Source organism: Tinamus guttatus, unplaced genomic scaffold (assembly GCF_059628265.1).
Source record: "Tinamus guttatus ecotype Peru unplaced genomic scaffold, ASM5962826v1 Tinamus_guttatus_pri_ptg000297l, whole genome shotgun sequence".
Classification (NCBI taxonomy): Eukaryota; Metazoa; Chordata; class Aves; order Tinamiformes; family Tinamidae; genus Tinamus; species Tinamus guttatus.
Window position 1 is genome coordinate 2103490 of NW_028288831.1, and position 20896 is coordinate 2124385.

At 40.7% G+C, this 20896-nt stretch overlaps 1 protein-coding gene across 1 annotated transcript in view; it reads right to left on the reverse strand.

Moving 5' to 3' along the window:
* The window catches only part of PAPPA (pappalysin 1), a 177856-nt gene that overhangs the window by 98304 nt on the left and 58656 nt on the right, over positions 1-20896 (reverse strand). Inside the window, exons 5-7 of the mRNA XM_010212768.2 lie at positions 17427-17619; positions 11053-11174; positions 4972-5479 (exon numbers count right to left, since the gene is read on the reverse strand). Coding sequence (XP_010211070.1) covers positions 4972-5479; positions 11053-11174; positions 17427-17619 — 823 coding nt within the window. The remainder of the gene's footprint in view (positions 1-4971; positions 5480-11052; positions 11175-17426; positions 17620-20896) is intronic.

Sequence of the window (20896 nt, forward strand, 5' to 3'; positions counted from 1 at the left end):
TTGCACAAGGACATCTGGAATGCTATATACAGTTCTAAAGCCTGTCGGGAACCCAGATGTGTAGCATGCTGATATCACACGGACAACTTTACAGCTTTTGTAGATAAATATGGGTGTGCGAAGTGCTTTCTTAACATTTCAGTCCTATCTTAGATACTCCCCAATATTCCTGGCATATCAAGAGAGACTTGGCATGGTAACTGTGGAGGAGGGGTGGGTAGAAGATGATGATAATATGGGCTTTAGCTTTTTGTGTCGGGAGAACATCCACTTAGCGATCTGTATCTTGTTTGGGTAGAAATATGGTGTTAATTATCTTCATGACAGATGGATCTGGCAATTCATTTCAGCTGCTTTAGATCATACATTCCTCTGCCTGGTAGAACTTCAGAAAACAGAGAAATAGATCTTCAAGATGAATGTGAAGGAAGGAATGCCATAACAAGGACAGATGTAGCCATGAAATTTTAATGTTGCATTCAATAGTGACTTAAGTTTACATGTCATTATTGTGATATTCATACTTTTTAGACCTCTCTTCAGTAGGACCTATGTCATATAAGTCAAATATCCTCTTCCTATTGAGCTAATAGATTAAATAGTATATCCTCAATAACTGACAACTGTCTGTAGTGAATTCTAGCTTGTCATGAGTAGTCACTGCTGATTTTTCCAGTCTCTTCACTTGCTCCGATATGTAATAAATTTGCCAACTGTTTCACACACATTCAAAGAACTGCTTTCCATCTACACAAACTATGCATAATCTGGGGTTTCTGACAAGCCACTTATTTTACAAGTTTCTGACTGGATACCAGAAACAAATAGCAAGTGCATCAATACCACAAATTTGGAAATAAACAACCATTTAGGAAGAAAAACATGAAATGCTATGGATCCATGAACAATGTCATCAAATATCTCCTGATGATGACAACTTTTTAGCAGTTCTATAATCACTTCTAGAAGCTCTAGTGAGATCTGGATCCCACTGTCTCTAGTGCCAAGTTAAAATACAATAAATGACAGAGTTTCTGAGTTTAACGCTGTACGGAACCCCTCAGAATAACAAAATATTTGAGAATACTGTATTTGCTTAAAGAATAACTGTACACAGATGATGGGCAGTCTTTTCTAATTATTACTAAGTGACAGAAGAGATGCAGTGCTAGAATGTAGGTGGGAAATAGCTAAAGCTGAGAAGCAAAACATATGTACTACATAAGAAAATGCAGATTTGTCCCAGTGTCACCTTTTACTTTCTTTCTTCTTTTATTTTTTTTCTCTGAAGTATAAATGTAGCATCTCTAGGTGTCCCTTAGGTATTAATGCACTAGTCAGTATAGCAATAGCTAAGCAAAATATGTTCTGAAAGAGCATACTTGCTTCTGAATGATGCTAATCTCTGCAAAACTAAAACTAATACCAGGCCTTTAGGCTAGGATTCTTTCTAAAGCTATTTCAGTCAAGCCTTTGTCTTGAAATAGTCAACAGGCTAATGCCACAAAAAACACCAAATCCATCACCATCTATGACGTTTTCAGTTTTCTACAAAGACTGTAGCAGAAATGGTGGAAAAATTTCCATGTTCTCAAAAACATTTCAAATAATTCTCACAGCTTTCCAAAATGAACCTTTGCATCTCTCAACATGGCCTGCCAGAGGGGTGAGTATAGATCTTGCCAGTACACCCAGCTGTTCTCTGCTAGCAAAACAGATACTAAGAGAAGCACATGGGAACGGGGATAACTCACCCCAGACTGCCCTACTGCAAGAAATGGTGACTCACGAGACATGCACATACCCAGCCCCGGACCTGTGACATCTTCAGGAAAGCTTGCTGCCTTAGGCTCCTCAATGAGATCTTAAAAAATTAACACTTGCTAAGAACACCTTCAAGATCACTGGTTACTTTCCAATTTCAACTACATGATAGTACAAATATTATAGTAACGACAAAACAATTACCATGGTCACCATTATGACCATCTAACATGTGTTTTATACTTTTTTTTTTTTCCTAGAGAATAGCCAAAGTGAGACCCTCTACACATGAACACAACCCGAATTTTGGGTTAGGCTGTGAGCTGAGACTTTGAGATTTGCAGACGAGGCTCCTTCCTTATCACTCCCTGCGGTGTGAAGACTCAGCAGTTCCATACTGCATCTGGCCTGACCTTTTTCCTTCCCATTGATTTATTTAGCGTTCTGCTCTGTTCCTAGGCACTGAATCTCATTCTGTAACACAGATGCCAACAGTTCTGGCTAATCACACTTGGTGGAAGTGAGTGAATCTTGCCTTGTTTCAGTAGGGTCCAAGGATAAGGTCTTGTCACTTAAAAATGAATGTTAGCTTCAGCTCGAGCCAAGAGCTGAGATTCAAACTCAGCTTGAGGACAGACAGGTCTGGCATTATCTTGCATGGCTTAATAAAAAGTTTCCACTCTTCTAGTTATTTCCTCTCTACTCTGAAGCACCCTGTGCTGACTAGGCAAGGGCTATCTATTAAAGGCTCTCAGCTTAAAGAGAAGTTACCTCTCTTTGACGGGAGGAAGGTAGGAGAAATTAATTTTTCTTTCAGCGTCACCACACCTGGGGAAAGGATCTTGCTCACAGATAACAGTGCAAGCAAATATTTTCTTTGGGAGAAAAAGAGAAAGTGAAGATCAAGGTCAGAGGAGGCAAGAGCAAAGATATGCAACTGCCTTCAAAATAACCTTCCATAGAACATGTGTGGGTGTCATTTTATTTAATATGGAAAACATGCAAAAGCATAAAGGAGGGGTAACTGGCTTGGGGCTCAGAGAAAGATAAAAGAGGCTGCTATGTCTGGTTGCATAGATATACTGAATTCCAGCTGTACAGGATGAAATGAACGGACAGATGAGAACAGGTTGAGAAAGACTGCATTTACTTCAACATTATATATATGCAGGAGCATACCCCAGCTGCTCTGCCCCTGACTTTCCTAAAGCATCTTCCCATCCTTCCTGCTTAGGCAATATAAGGACTGTGGCTAGTCCTTGCAAAAGGTGCTAAGACTTGCCTTACCTTTGCACCTGCCACACAACCCCAGTGAAGAGAGGGTCACTGGCAATGCAATGAGTTTGCAATGGGTCTTAACATATGGTCCTACAGCAGCCTGCACATATAGCAGCAGTCTATGAATGTGCATGGGCCCTTGTCGCCAACAGATCTGAATCACTGCTATGCACATATGAGCGTGAAGATAAAAAATCACCTGCCTTTTTCAAAGATTTCAAACATGTGCTGATGTCCTACATCAAAAGCAATTACACGTACTTAAGAATCTGCATCTGATTTCCTTATCCAGTGACTAAAGACTTCATTTTAGCTTTCCAAGTGCCAGGCGTCTGGTTAAAACTCCCTGTCTGGATTCTCTCTACAGACACTGGAAAGACACGAGCACCCCGAGGCCAGCTCTCGTGGAGAGGTTTGTTAGGAAGGCTGTGCCAGCCTCCAAGAGCCCCTGTTTCTGTCTACACGTCTCAGGTAGATCCCAGAAAGTCTAACTTCTCTGTTTTTAAAGTCTAGATTTTATGTCTGGTTGTTAGTTGCTATATAACTAGGTGAGATGTACAGACAGGTATAGAAATGTTACCCTACACAAACGCCACAATGGAAAATTGTCATTAATTCCTGGCTACTGTTTTAAGCATTAGAGCATAATTTTTTCTTCACTTCAGAGGGCTATAAACTAGAAGTCACCCAAAAATCACAATGAAAGACATGAGATCAATGCTCGGAATACACGTTTCGTTTTGCTTTTCACATTTTGTGATGAACTCAAAAACTGGGCCTGTTTCTGTGGGAACTTGTGCTAAGGTATGCAAATATTTCAAACAAAACCAGTCCCATTTTCCTATGAGAATGGGCCAGGTTTCAGGCAAAGATGCTTTCACAGCAAAACCATGGGAAAATTCACCATTTTCCATGTTTCCAATATGCCAATATTCATCTTACATGAAGTGCCAGTGAGTGCTGGAACAAGGCTATGACTCAAGAATGCACTTAAGCGCATGCTTAACTTTCTGCACATGAGTAAAATGAGGTAGTCCTGGTTTTCATTTCTTTTATTCACTATTGTTAGTCACCTTGAATTTTTAAACCCTCAGGAATAATTTGCATCTTCTCAGCTGTAAAACTGAACCTTGAAAAGGATGGTAGCTTATGATTACTGAATGGTTAATTAATCATTTTTATTATATTTAAATATGCTTTAGAAGAACATAATGATGTATGCTTCCTTGATATTAGCTGTACTAATTAGATCATCTTTTCTAAATTAGAGTGCAGTTTTCTTAGCAGGTGTCCTTTAATCTGGTGTTCATTTTTGAAAGAGTTTCATTTAATTCCTACAGATGAGAGAATCATTTCCAGGGAATCATGTTACGCAACGGATGTTTTTCTTGCTAGCTGTGGAACACCTATGGGTAGGTCATGGATCTCCATGAAATCATTAAATATTTTGAGGTTGGGCTATCTTCAAAAATCCTATGTTCTTTCACGAGATGAGTATAATTGCACTCGGAACGAAATTCAGTCCCTACAACAAACTATCACATTTGATATGTCTACTATGTAAGAACAGTTCTGCTCCAATAGTTTGTGTTAGTGACACATGAAAACAGAAAATCCAAATAGCTGAAGTACATTTATACACCACTGTTGTTATAGAAATCTTGGCTTTCATGTGACCATACAACTATCCAGGAAAACCCATGCCAAGAATTATGCATGCAATCCCAGGCTACTACACATGAGTATGACTTTCCCATTTCTACAGTGAAACTATGCGTATATCATCCCTTGGTGATATTTGGTAAATCTTAACCAATTTAAAATCCCAACGTTCAATTGCAATGCTAGGCATTAATGTGATGAAGACAAAACTTTTGTTTTGTTTCGTTTTCTAAATAAGTCTGTTAATCTCTCTGAAAAAGTACTTACGTGTCAACGAATCTCCTGCTGAGGTTTGAGATGACAACTGGGGACCCGCTCTGGAAAGGAGGGTCCCGAACCACTTTGTACTGGATGGGCTTGCAGTCGGCACACAATGTGCTGTGGGGGACGGAACTCAGCATAGCAGCATCAATTTCCAGGTGCTCATCCAGAGTGTAGATCTGGATACCATACACCTCCTCTCCCACTTGTCCTGCATCCAGCTTTATGGTCAATGGGATGTCACAGAAGACATTCTGCGGCCCGAGAGAAATGTTCTTCCCACTGATGGTGAGCAATTTGATGTCATTCACGGCTCCACTGGAGTCCCAGTCAGGGGAAACAAATGTCACCCAGATAGTGAGGGACTCTGGAGTCAGGGGGTATCGAAACTCCAGTTGCAGGTAGCAGCCCTGTGGTTCAGGGCAGGCTGGGGGCACTGTGTGCTGGTTGACTGCCGAGTTGGGACTCCATGTTCTGACACTGGATTTACAAGGTTGCTCAACATCAGGGTGCCCTGAAGGAAGGAGAAAAAAAAAAAAAAAAAAAGGAAGCAAGCTAAGAAGGAGATAAAGAAGTTAGGGAACATCGGCTACCACTGGCACCAGTCTTGAAAGAGAGACCTGTGCCAGGAGAGCATATATGTCCAGCAAATCTAATTATTCACTTAAGCAGAAGAACAGACAGGATCCGCTTGAAGAGGAGGAACATAATTCAGTGAATTGTGAGAAATAAACATAAACACAGTATAAGCGTCCAGCTGAACCAGACACAAAAAAGGTACCAGTTTATCTCATCCCATACTCTTTACTTCTAGCACCTTTGCTTGTTCCAAAGCAGGGCATTTTCTACCTCTTCCACTTGGTACTCTACCTGAGAAATCCATTTGCTTTATCTTAATTTCACCTCAGTGCTCCTAGTTATTTGTTGTCTGACACTCTAAAATACTGCCTTTTTTTCTTGTCTTTAACAAAGAAAAAATGAAAAGAGCTTTTGTTAGCTCCAAGAAACTGCTGCATTGTGTTGCTGAGGGACAAAATATTCAGTTCACTCCTACACCAGGCTCATCTACTATCTTGTGTAAGCCTCCTCTTTTTCAGATGCACATGGAGCACAGGTCTAAACTGGCTCTCTACACTTTTCATGATGAAATAACAGGCACTTGTACTTCTATGTTTCTCACCGTTGGCTATGTTCTGCTACATGGGAGGTATTACTGAAAACTAATGAAAGCCACAATACTTGCTGGACTCCCAAATACTATGGTAACATTACAATCTGGCACGCAGTTATGGACTGTAAGATCCAGAGAGGTCAGATGGGTGGAACAGTTGGTAACAGAATCCAGTGAGAGCTATAAATTCCCTTTTCCTTACCAAATAATCACACAAAAAAAGCAGAAAGCAGGACAGGGAGAAGACAAAGTATAGGAATGAAGAAAGAGAAAAGACAAGATAAAGAAGCATAACAAGAAGAGAGAAGCAGAGAAGGCAGAGAAAAGAAGAGAGAGGGAGCACACAGCTAAATGTAACCAAGGAAGAAAACAAGATAAGGCACTGGGCAAACATGAACGAACAGGACATCAATACTAATTTAAAGAGAAAAGGGCAACATGTGAAGGTTATTCTTACTGTCTGTGATCCAACGAAGTGTTAGAAATGTGCCTTTTTTGTCAAGCATAAACAGCACAAAGAATTCTCCTGTTCATATCAAATCAACCCAGATGCAGGATGATTTCACTGTATCTCACGCAGTCCTTTCTGAGATTCAACGTAATTGGCCTGCACACACACACATTTACCACTTCACCCTCACCCACACATACCTCAGAGCCCTCCTCTCCTCTTTGCATGCCACACAATAATGGGAATGCCACTAACCTCAGCATCTGGAGAGACCAAAGCAGCAAAGGATTTTGAAGTAAGTCAGAGTTTCATTTAACACACTCAATTCTTTCCCCCTGGCAAGCTTACAAGTACTCAGTGTATAATCATTTTGCGTAGCAAATACCCTAATCAACTCATGTTATCTCAGAACATTCACTGCTGTCCCCCTGTGCTGGGCTGGGCCCTCGTATCACTTTCCGGCAGATTAACATCAAATTCTTGACTGTAGCCCAAATAAGGTATTTTTAACACCAGGATCTCAAAGTGCATTTGAAAGGTTTGTGCATCTTGCTGATGCCTTGTCACAGGCAGAAAAATGGACTTGATTCATGGTCACAACCAAAAACATCTTTAGAAGTGGCCTCCGTATGGGTTCTTGCAAATTCATGTCTGGCAGATCAAGATCTCTACAACACCTAGGCAGCGAATGAACGATCCGCTGAGCTAGGATGAACAGAACTCAGTCTGCAGGGAGTTTCATGCAGATCATTGCTACACATTGAGTGAGAGCAGCTATACTTGGCAAAATTGGGAACTAGTCTTGCACAGATTGAAAGCCTAACCAAAGTACATAGGTTAAGACTAAAGAATTCCTTTCTTAAACATCATCAGGATCTTAGCCTTGGCTAAGGAACACTCTATTAATGGTAGAATACAAAATAAAACCTTATTCCATGTAGCTCTAGCTGTGGTTGTAGCCCTGTAAGCTCAGGTTCTGCAGATCTTTCAACTTATGAGATCATCAGCAAGACTGAATCTAAAAAAAAAGGATCTCCTACAACATCTTGTCTTGCGAAGTGTAAAAAACAGAAACATGACGTTTATGAGGATATGCCACAAGCCCATCTCTTATTTACAGAACAGGCATGGCAGGCCGGGAGGGAGTTTTTCCCAAGCCACCAGCCATAGCCAAAGTGCTGAGCATCAGAGGAATCCTTCATCACTCATGTGAAGGTGGAGGGAAGCAGCTAGGAACAGACCCCTCCACGTACACAGACACTTGTAGCACTTGTACAGGAGGCCAGCAGGGATTGGCAGCCTCCGGGACTGCTGCCACTGCAACAACCAGACCCCACTTGTCACATTTCAAATCTGATGAAGGCAAAGGGCCTTCCAGTGTGACTCTAACGTCCAGCTGGGACAACTCCACTTTGAAATACAGAATGAATTGCTCTCAAGTGAAATACTAGCCACTGAGAAAAGTAGGGCATGAGATCAGCCTAAGATAGCACATTTTTTCGTATGTTCTTATGCTTCTTTTTAGTCAATAGTGAGCCAGGCGGGAGGACTTGACTGCTATATGCATATATTACCAAGTAAGCAAAGATACTTACTTGATTTTGAGCCAAAACTGCCTTTCACAAAAACCATTTGAGTTATGAAGGTGCCGCAAGGTTTGATTACCTAGCTAGTGTTGCTGGTGAGAATCGAGGTAGGTTAGAGCTTTCCTGCTCTGTGATGAACGTAAGGAGTAAATGGCACTGTCAGATCTCCAGGGCCATCCCACGGTTGCCTCCAATGGGCAAACAACATCTTGTGCAAGTGGCACAGATGTCTAGGAAGGAATCCCCAAGTGCCTCAGCCCAGGGTGTTGCCTTTGGCCACACTTGGCGCAAGCCTGGCACTATCAGGGACACAGTCCTGGGGACAGAATTTTGGAACAGCAACATTTCACATGCAGCGTCGATCACAGCTGGTTTCAGCTACCTGCGGTAACGGTGCAGCACAACAGCGCTGCGAGACCTCCGGGCTTGAAACGGGACCAGCCAGGTTCAGTGCTGCTTTAGAGACATGTGAGAAATGTGGTTTTCTGGTAAGAAGCTGGATGAATACTATGAAGTGTTTTCCACGAGTATTGTCTCAGATTTTAAAATGAGTTCATTTTGGCCATGCTTATGCCTCTTTTGTATTCACTTTCCATGAACATTCAAACAGGGGAGTTTTACACACATGAATGCTTGCAGAAAGTGAATTTTAAGCTTACATGCTTGAGTACTCACAGATAGACAATTAAAGAAGCCAGACAATGATCTAACTGTGCTATTTGTAACTCAGACCAAGCGCAAATAGGCAGAGATTCTGAATGTCAGGGAGTGTGGTAGTAATGACAGAAAATTACAGAGCAATAAATACTATGCATTTGGTGTATTTTCTACTTTAAAGGGGAGAAAAGTTATTAATACAGCAAGAGGACAGGAGTTCCAAATTTTCTTTCTGGCACAATGGCACAACAGCGATTGAATGAGACAGATAAGAATCAGACTGCACCCTTCACAGTTAAGAATATGCAGGCACACACTGTAAGAAAAGGAAATTAAATGCAAAACGCAGCTGAGTAATAAATCTTAGAAAAGCTTAGTTTCTCTAGGAATGATGCCTCTGGCAAGACGTGCGAGACCTAGAAGTTTTCAAATCAGAGATCACTGCAGAAATTTTGATGGAACTGCATATCTCAATAGAATATGCAGTTCTTTCAAAATTAAGGTATTTTGCAAAATTGGGTTGATTTGGCCAAAATTCTCTTCTGAAAAAAAGAAAATAAACAGAAAGTTCTAACAATATTAAAACACTACGTTTTGACATTTTTGGAAGAAATCACTTTGCTTTTTGAGTTTGAAACACTTCCCAATTTGATATTAATAATGGCTTCTTCCTTATATACTAAAAGGGGGTATTTTGAAATGTCAAATTCAAACCATTCAAGTGGATGAAAGAGGAACTACATGAGCTAAACAAAACATTTTGGCCAGCCTCAAACACTTTTTGTTTTTAATTTTCCTTCATGGAGAATTTCAAAAGTGTATTTTTTTCCAAACAAAACCAGGTTTCAAAGTCCTGTAATCCTTGGCTGGAGGGAAATTCCAACTTCCATCCTGCACTTCTACTGCAGGCAATCCAAATTTGCTAGTTCTGCTTACTTGAGAATCCAGTCACACCTGTAGCTGGAGTGCTGGGCTCAGGATGGAGCTCCTTGACGAGAGCTGGTTCCTGGGGCAGGTGCATGTTCTGCATGATGTTCTGCAGCCTTGGATGTCCAAAGTGGCTGGGGAGTTGGCTTGAACGCCAGCCCCCATATCTGGACAGCCGGTCATGCTGCTGCGCACACATCATGTCCCATCACCTGGCTGGGAGGCAGCTTGCTGCACATGCTGACCTGAGGACTAGGAAGGCTTCCGGGTGCCACGCTGCATATATCACCTTGCTACCTTACATATAATGTTCCTTGTATAATAACTCCCACATACCTCAGCTGCAGGTCACAAAAGCCCTTAGTATAAGGCAGTATTTGTATAATGAAGAGTTTGCAAAATCCAGCCAGAGGCCTTCTGAGTTCAATGAGATTACCTATATGTTTAAAATAAAGCCTGAGCCCAGGGTGTGCTGCCACTGAAGAAAGAGCTAACAATGAGCAGAACAAAATAATACTCTGTTCCTTCAAACCACAACTTGTGATTACTGACCTCTTACCTTCGATACCCTTAAACATATATTCTACCACATCCACCTACTTAGTTAATGGAAGGTACCACCGTCACACATATGGAGGAAAATTAATGATGGAGATCTAATGGCATTTTATAATGACCTCTGTAAATCCTTCTACTCTCCCATGTGCTCTACACAAGAACAGTAAGAATAACTTGCAAAGCACCCTGAACTATATATAATAGGCTTGATTTAGTCATCTGTGTTCATAATGCAGAGTACTTGCTTAAAGGGCACTCTCCACTCTTTCAGTGTGTTTACTAGTGTTGCAATTTACTATTCAGTGCAAGTGAAGGCAGCAGAAATCAGGCCCAAATAAATAAAAATGCAATTTTTCACTTTTGGAGTTGGAGTAGAAGGAATAAACAGCTCCCCTGAGAAATTCATTTGGCAGATCTGAATGGTCAGCACTTCTTGGCACTGTACTGCTTTTTAAAATTCAGGTTCAGCTCCCTGAGTTCATTTAATTCATAGGCAAGGTCAGGACGTGGGTGCCAAAATACGGGTATTTCAGCCAGTCGCATTACTTCAGGGATGCAGGGTGTTCAGCTGTCCTTTGGCTTTGTTCATCTGCAGATACAATCACTCACTTTCTCCTAGACGTTGTCCCTTTCTCTGTGGCTCTCCTTTGGTTCTGGCCCAACTTCTCCTCATTCTCAGCCTCTCCATCTCTGCCCCACCATTGCAGAGCTGCCCAAGCCCCGGGACCATGACTCACCTTCTGCTTCCCGTGGGCTCCAGTGTCCCGAGGGATCACACGGCATTGGGGAAGAGGCGCTGGACGCGTATTGCACCAGGACTCTTCCTTCTGCACACAGATCACATGCTGATCCCACTTCTCTAGGAGGCCAGGAAAACAGGAAAACACACCAACTTAGTAACAGCTAAATGAGCTGCTTATTCAACTATATTAAAAGCAATAAAGCTTAGAATTCACTTCCACTTAACCCTCTTTTCTTAGGGCACTGACAAGAGTGTTTTCTGACACTGACCTTCTGTAGGTTTGGGCTAATGGCCTGTGAAGACTCTAGCACAGAATTCAAAATGACAGTGACCTATAAAATCATGCTCAGTTATATCTTTTTTTTTCCCCTTGCACTGCAACTGGATCAAACTCTGACAAAAGAAAATATGTGCTGCTTAGTGGTTAGAGCAGAGAAACAGGCCTCAGGAGATTTTAGATCTATTTCTGCTCCCACTGTGGATTTATTGCATGAACTCATAGTATCTCCAGAACTGTGAAGGCCTTAGGCATACAGTTGATTAGAGGTGACACTAAAGTCTCAGACTGAGAACATCACAGACAGAGTTACTCTGCACAGGTATGGCTTTTCTAAATACTCAAGTACCTGCTTTTTGAGATGTATCACAACTCAGATCACTAGAAGTATGGAAAAAGGGTCATTTGTGACCATATGCACGGGACACAGTGGATTTGATACCCAGCAGCTTTGGCAAAGAGTGGATGGCTTTTTTTTTTTGAACTGAAACATGACGTGGGCCCACGCCATGGTATGACATGGCATGAAGACACTTTACTGACCTATGCCAAAAGTCCTTCAATAAACCTAATGCAATACGAGGTGCTGTCAATAGAGAGATATCAGCAAAAGTGGTTGAACAGGAAACCACAGTTAAAACACTGATTCATAAATATTTTTGCTAATACACTCACAAGGTCAGCACTTAAACTGACATAGACTGGTGTGACTCTAATGTCTTCCATAACATTAAATTGATTTGTATCAGCTTAGGATGTGGCTCACACAGTTCATCTATAATGTTTCATGGGATGGTGCAATCTGGAACTGTGTATGACCTAGAACGTGTGGTTACTCATGCTAAAAAGTTGCTGCTTACTCAGGATTGATTGTTTTGCTTTAAGGAGTGCTGATCACCCAAAAAGAAAGAAAGAAATTATCTGAAATCCACCTAAGAAAGGTCAGGGCTTTTGGACTAACATTTTGTGTCTGACACATAGCACATCCTCTAAACTCTTCAAGTGAGCATGGATTGAGTCATCAATTGTTATAATCAGCTATGCAAATCTGAAACAACTCCCTTCATGTGAGTTATCTCAGCAATATTGTGAAGGGCATTTTGATCCCCAGGCAGAAGTTAGTTTGGGTCTTCAGTGAGGATAGGGCCATGACTGTAAATTTACTCTCTCAGCCATTCCAAGTTTTGTGTTCTAGCTTCTCTTCTGGTGTTAGAGATGGCAAGCACTCAGCTGCTCTATGGCTGAGCATCCCTTATTTGCTGACAAAGATTTTTGTGAAAGTCAGCTTTCTGCTGGCTTAATTAGATGGAGAATACTTGGAAGGAAATCAGTTGTAAAACACATATCCACTTCAATATGGCCAACAGCCACCCCTGCAAAGAGATTGTAAATGACTGAACTTGCAGACAGCACAGAAAGGGATGCACCTGCTGCAAACATCCAAGGCAATTAAATGTGACAATTAGAACACAGAGCGAGGGTGCCCTCCGCTTCCTTTCCCAATCCGTAACAGTCATAATGAATAAATCTGGGCAAGTTGTGAATTATCTTCTCTCTGTTTCACTTTATCCACCTGTAGGATTAGCATAGTACTACCTCCTTATTTCCTTTCTCAACTAGGTACTTAGTAGTGATTTGAGTGCCTCACTCAGCTTGCTCAATTAATGGAGGCAAAACATTTTAAGAACTTGGAATAAAAGGCACCGAGAAATCAAACTGAGAATTATTACTGTGCAGTTGTTTTTTAGACACATCCACTAGAAATAAGGATAGAAATCCCTGTAATAATACTATTTCAGTTTCTCTACAAAAAGACGCTTGCCTTAGTGCTGTGTCCTGGATGAGGATGGGACACTGAAAGCCAAGTTTCCACAATTAGGGCTGCTTTCTGCTCAAATTAGCAGCTATACAATTTCATCATAGGCTGCCATGGTGGAAAAAACTGTAGGCTTATGGACAAACATTTCCTTTTACCAGCAAAGACTTGGAGGTAAGAGAAATCACAAGGAGCATCATGTGGGAAAGGCTATGAGCAAACTTTCTCTTTTTATTTTTAAAATTTGGGAGACAAACGAAGCCCTGATGTAACTCCACTGGCTAAAAGGCTTTACACAGGGTATGATTCCTGCATTAAAGCTTTTGGTCTGCAAACTTTTGCACACAAATCCTGCAAGTAGCCATGGATGTCAGAAATAATTATGGAAATGCATTTACAGGTTTATGAAAAGCCATGTACTTATACCTAATCCAACCACTAACATCATCAGAAGATGAGTGTAAAATGCTTCAAAACACTATTAATTAGGAATAAAATATATCCGTCACCTTACAAATCTATGCACAGGACTCCCCGAAGTGCAGGGTAATGGAAAATCTAGACTTTTCTGTTTTCTAATAAGCCAAGTGCTGGGGAGAGTCCAGCTTGTGAAGTTCAGAGCACAGAAGGAATTCATTCCTACAGCGTGATCTTTCAGTGAAGTACATTTAGAAAATAAAGGTTACTAGTGATGCATGGGCAACTCTTACCATAGCCAGCATCCGTTTAGTTGGCAAACAAAAGGAAGAGATCTGTCATTCTTTTCACTACTGGATACCTTGTTATAGAATAAATTGTACCTGCTTCTTTGGAGTTCAGAATCCGTGCCCTGCCCTCCAAGACACTGAAGCATTCCAGCAAGATTTAAGTAAACAATAATCAAGCCCAGCCATCTAGATCTGGGAACCATATTGACCAAAATATTTGCTTGCTAGGAATAAGATATCATCAGATTCATGGAAATTTATGCAGTCACCTCAATGAAAACTTGGAAGAGCAGATGCACTCCGAGTTTTCTGTCCAAGTAGAATTTGTTGCAGAGCCCTGTTACAATAACTGTTTACATCCCGCCTATGCATATCAAACAGTAGACGCATGAATGGATGCTTAGCGACAGCAGATGAATGCATCTAATAGATGCAGCCAGGAAATGAATAAAGTTTTCTTTTTCTCACTTGTTTTTCACTTGTTTTGTTGGCTTTGTTATTATTTTAACATTACATATTTTATGCATATGTGGCCATTTTAATGCTTTTATTAAGGGAACATACAAAATGGCTAGTATTCCAATCATGCCTAGAGATTACAGGAAGAATATAGTTGATTATTAGAGATGTATAGAAGCTCATCCAGCTGCGAGCGCTTAGGTTTAAACTCTTTTTGGCAAATTTACTGCAGGTAAATGAAGCTCTAGAGCATCAATCAATTGTATACACTGTATAGATAAGAAGGTCTGGCAGGAAGAAGATTTCAATTCTGTGCTGAGCTCATGTATCTACTCTTGCTAAGATGCAAGGGCCCAAATTTACAAAAGCTATATTAGAATTACTCTTTACTCCCCATATTCACAGATTTCTTAGAAATGAGGCCTCAAAAGAAAAATACCTGATCTTGTGGCACATGTGATGAAGTTGCATCTAAGCAGGGAAGGCATACACGGCCTTTATTGCCATGCTTGAGCTCACTTCAGCCACAATTCTGTAAGGACCCCGACCCCAGATAGAGCACAGAAGCTGGATTCTGTTATGGCATGAAAGCAAAGTGGAAAATGTGCTCCAGGACCACACCTGATGTGCTCCAACTGCTAATGCGATTCAGGCCCCGGGACCAGATTAGAGCTAGTATGAAGTAAACCTCCCTCAAACACATATAGTGTTGACGTCAGGTCTTCACTAACAACTGTTTTGCACTACAGATCCACTTATATTGGGCCACAATACTTGCTAATGTAGCCAGGGCCATTCATCCTTTTAAGGTCCTTTTACGCTGTCAAAACAGCATGGAAGGGGCCTCTGTGCATTAGAAATTAGGCCCAAGGCACTCAGCAGTTGAGTATGAGTCTTCTGTTTTTTATATGAATAGTCCCATTGAAGTGAATGAGTTTATTCATTCAAGTGAGGCAAGTAAAATTTGGGCCATGGTGTGTACTTTGTGTAAAAATATCTGCAAAGATTTACAGTATTCCCACACACAGATAAGATTATACTTAGCCAATTTTACCTCCTACTTGTCTTGCACAGTGACCCAATTTTGCAAATTGACACAGGCATGTATCTTTAACCATGCAAAGCTGGACACATGGGTACTTAAAGTTAAGCACATGCATCCGGTATTAGTCACTGTAATACTGCTATTATGTTTGTTTTGATTAATACATCAGAATTTTTGGCTTGTTTTAGACAGGAAAATGTATATATTTCAATGACATCTTAAAAATGGTCACAGAAATATTTCTGTATCTCTTAGTTTCAGGAATTTCATTTTAACAAAGAATTGGACTCAAACTACTTGAGACTGTCTCTTTAAATCACTTCAGTAATAATGAACACACAGATCTGATTTTTTTTTCTAGAAAATCACTCTTTATTTAACATATGATAACTCTGTTATGAAATTCTAGATTTAGCAGGCTATCCATTTTATGTCATTTAAGAAGCAGCTAACTAAGGGTTATTAAAAACATATTGACTGAGTTATAAGAAATATGTAATAAAGACATATTTGGTTACATAACAATTAACTCTATCAATATGTTTTAAGAGGCAGATGGTATTTATTTAACACACAGTAAGTACCATCTGAAATCTAAATTAAATCAGCAAAACTTAAGTTACATAAAACTGTACATGAGCTAAAGATTTTTTAATTAATTTTCAGTACTTCGCATATGCCTTTTCGCACGTAGGTTATAAAAGCATTCCTTTACAAGACTGCAATTAATACACAGAGCGCAAGCCCTGTCTATATGAACTCCTCAAATGACCTATCTTTCTGCTCGGGTATCAATCTGCAAGACAGGAGGAAAATCTGTGAGCAGATGATGCCAGCTGTCTGCACACTCAGATTTGGTGCAAGCCGAGCACTGAAGTGGCCAGGGTGCCCTAACACTCAGCCCTGGAAGAAGTCTCATCCATACTGGAGACAGTGGGTTTCCAGGTACCCTCACTGAGAAAAGCAGCAGTGCTGAGACAGATAATATGCTTATAAATTTGGCTTCCTTTGATCACTGCTACACCGTGATGTACTGCAATAGCCCTGAAGAATATTCAATGTTTGTTCTTTATAAAATAATGAAGCAGAAGATGGAGATAAAATGTTACAACAGGAGGTGTGTTACAGTGTGAGAAGGTTGATAATTTAGGAAGATCTTTGTTAGGACTCCTCTAGTTTCCATAGCCCATTAAAGCTCTGCGTAAGAGTATTTTAGTGAAATACCTCATTGCTTGGGTTATGCTTGACGTATGGTTGCTCTAGATACGTGTTGCAATGTGTCGCAATTCTTGTCCACAGCCCTGAAGGCCTTTTAATTTTGCATTCACAATAGCTGCACATGTACCAGATGTGAACACAAACACTCATGCCAAACTACACACCCTCTGCAAGATGCAGCTAGATGATGTGCAAGATATTCTGGGTTTAGGCCTGTCATCCTTAAAATTTACTGACATGCAGATTGATTGTAGAAGAAAGGGACTGTTTTTTCATAGGTATCCCTCCCTTCTAGAGATTTGTTACGCAGACACTTTGCAAAGTGACAGAAGTGGCTTCATTTTCTCCTCTTCACTAACTATTACAGAGCATCAGATAGAGCCTTGTTCAGCTCCCATCTGGGACCTGCAGCTCAAGATAGCAGGCAGTGTTTGCCATTCTCCCAGGCCCTGCCTTGTGGGACTGTAGTGTTCCCTTGCCTGTGAGCCCCATGTTGTCATGGGAGTAACAGCCATGAGGAGGAGAATTTTCAGGCAGAATTGAAGACTACAGCTATCTGTGAGCAGCAACAACAGCAGGAATCACATGGCCAGAACTAATGATTGAAAATTCCTTCTGTAACATATGGAAGAAAATTTGCCCTTTACATGGCAAATCAATGGCGCTCAACAGAGTGCTACAGGCTGAGAAAGGAAGAGCAGAAAACAGATCAATAATCTCTTCAGTACGAGCCTATTTAGGAAAGCATCCTTAACCCATACAGAACATAGTACATGTTTAAAAGTGCTTTCCTGGACCGGAGACCTCGGTTGTTTCCCTGCAAGAATACAGAGAAACACGGGATCACCTTTCAAAGAAGTGCCCATCGATGGGTGGAAACCACTCCAGGGTGACGGTGGTGGAGGTTCGAGCCACAATCTGTGGGGCAATTGCAATGGGCGCCGGTTTCTTGGCAGGCTGCCAGCTCTGATACACAAGATCCAGGTAGCAGTGCATCCTGGCCACTTGGTTGGGTGTGAAGGAGTTGGTGCAGTCATCATCTGAAATTAAAACAGAAATCAAATCGTTGATGCAGGAGATAAGGAAAGAGCAAGACAGAGAACTATTATCTGGTGAATGTGAACTTGCACAGGCCTGGATGGGTTCTTGCAGCACTCAGAACCTAATGGCCTGTGAACAAATTAGTGCAGTCATCACTTCGGGAGTCAGGTGAAAGGAAACAAAAGCTAAAAAGGAGAAAAAATAAATCAATGAATATTCCCTTCCTCCATTCCCCATCATACGTGAAGCACCTAGAGGTCATCCCAAGACAGGGAACAGAGATATGAAGATGAAGAGCCAGGATGCCTCAGTGAAGCACCTTCTAGTCAGAACTGGGGCTACTGGTGAACCTCTGAACTTGGGAGACACACCTGAGAGGGAGATTAAAAGTCTTTTTCACTAAAGGATTTTTTTTTTATCCCTCCCTTTTCATGTCACATACATTCATCTGATTCCCTTTCTGGAAATACACTTTCCACACAAACATCTCACACTGCTCTTCAGCATCTGCCCATTGCAGACCAGCTCAGCATTATCAGCAAAAGCTATTGTCTCATGGGGTCTTGTACAGAAATAAGGCGGTTATCTGGGGCTTATATCCTCCTTCCAGGTGCAGTCAAGTGACATTTTAACACAGGAGAAAAAATTAAAGCTGAAAATTTTGCTATGGGAATAACTTGTGAAAGCAAAGGAAAGTCACTGTTAGGATAAGGCATTGACTGAGGTTCATGGCAACTCATTTTCATGTGCAAAAGACTTTGACAGATTCCTTAGATAAAAAAACACAAAAAATAAAAATATTTTATAACAATTAAAATATTTTTGTTAAAATTTCTGAATGAACAAAATTGTATATAAAATGTCCTGGAAAATCAGTTTAAAATTGTATATAAAATTTGATTTTAAATGGAAAATTCTGTTTCAGTATAACAACTTAGTTTTCCATAAATATCCACAGTACCTTTGCTTTTTTCTTTTTTTCCTAAGCATGGAAATTTGGGAATAAGAACGTATCTAGCAAAATGAGTTACTAAAATGTACTTTCTGAACACTCAACAATCTTAAAATACAGTGCCCTGAAGGGGCAGGAAATTGCCATTTCTCTATTTTCCAATCACAAATAAATAACAATGTTGTACCAAATCACCCAGAAAAGCTATAATGAAGAAGAATTTGATGTTAACACTTCAAGCAATTTTCTGATACTCTTCCCATCAGATGAGAAGGCTCTTGGAAACACGCAGTATTTCTTCACACGTTTGCAGAGTTCCTAGCCTCTCCATGCTGCTGCAATAGAAAGAACAATGACAGTTTTGCACAGGTCAAGCAATACACTTTTCTGGAAAGATGCAGGTCACCATAGGCTTTTCAGGGAGTCAATCTGTGTCTTGTCAGTTTGGTATTGTAGTAGCATTAACAGGTGCTCAGGTGTCTTCAGGTCTATGCCCTGAGAAACTTAAGAGGAAAAAAAAAATTATGAAGCTGTTTTGAAGAAAAAGGTGAATTTCTTGGGTTAGTTTAAAACCTTACCACATTTTCCTTGAGACACAAGCAAGAGGACATGGTTTTGGTTGGGATCCTGCTCAAACTGCAGCCCCAAACACAGTCGTACTGCTGCTAATGCTAATGCCCTTTAGAGCATTTCTCCTGTGTCTTTCCAGGGGTAATTCCACAAAGCAGCAAACCTCCCCTCATCTAACATTCTCATCAGATAGACTGACATCCCCAACTCGAAAATATCTACCAAGTCCCTCTGGATATGCAGAAAGCTGCTGTAATATGACATCTTTGGATTTCCTCAATAATTATCGATGGTCTATCCCCGAGCATGCTGTAAAAGCCATAAATATTCTTCACAGAAACCCCAAAGGGGACAAAGGCCCTTAATAGCCATCATAAAGGAACAATAAAATATATATAGAACAAAGCAGGGAGACAACAGCACAGAAGAAAGATGAGCTGCATTGTCAATCTGTCCAAACATCAGCACAGGCTGTCTTGGAGGGAGGGATAAGGGGGAAAGCTGAAGGAGAAAGATGTTTTACTTGATCACTTGATTTCAAGAAGGATCCAAGATCCTCACATGATAAAAGAGTTAGAAAAATTCAGGAGACTTTGCTATGATTAATGCAACAGAGTTGAGGAGCAAAATCCTATGATTTCATTGAGTGGTTTAAAATATAGGGAGTTTTTTTTTGGTAGGGGGACAGGGGAACAACATGGCTATTTGGACTGGTAAAAAGAATGCAGAAATTTATCACACTTCTTGATCTTCTGGATTCCATGGCTTGAAAATCTACCTTTTAAGTCAGTGCTGCAGAATTGGGGGTGACTGGACGGATTGATGCTATAGAGGGACAGACAAATATGGTATGATTAAATTCTATAGAAGCAGCAAATAAGAAAGGAAAGAAAAGCAATGTTTAGAGCTGTGTGACCTCAACCTAGATATTTCAAAGGTATATCTACAGCAATCTGATATCCTGATATGATTTTTATTCCACTGGCAATAACAGAAAAGCAAACATATTCATGCATGAGCTCAAGAGATGCCTATCATGTCACTTCATTTAATTTTTCCAGAAAAAATAAATGGTTTCTGCTCACAACACCAGCACATCTTTAGTCCCCAAAAGCAGATAGGTATCTGTGTGATCTGCCTCTATGTGTCATCTGTGGAGGGAGTTGGCAAAGCAAGTTTTCTTTGAAAGAAGAGACCTTGGTGTTTTGAAGCATGCTTGCTCCACCCCTTTCCTCATATATGCAAGCAGATTTGGTAGAGGGGTATTAGAATCCAAAGGGGTATCTACTTGTATGGGTGGCATTACCATGAGAACATATCAAGCAGCGAGACTTTCTGCCCAGCTGCATGCATGAAAAGTGCATAATATGTTGAACAGCTGATTCAGTGTGTACATGCTTGTCCCTGAAAACCCCCTCAAAATGAAAAGAAAAATAAGAGAAAACCAAGCATCAGTTTAAGCCAATGCCATGAAGGGCATAAAATCATTTATGTTATAAATCATTTCAATCTGTGCCCCAACTGACATTAAACACTTTGCTTTCCTACAGTTTTATTACACAATAAGCCCTCTTACGACCTTTTGAGTGGGCAATCTGTATTTCTGCCTGTAGTATAAAGGTGCCCTTCAGTGGTTATGAGTGCACTGGCCACCTTTAAAATATTGTTGGTGCTGCCAGCTCCATGTCAAAGACCTTCATCATGATGAGACCCTGTGACCCAACACGGGGAAATACTGCCAAAGGCATCACTTG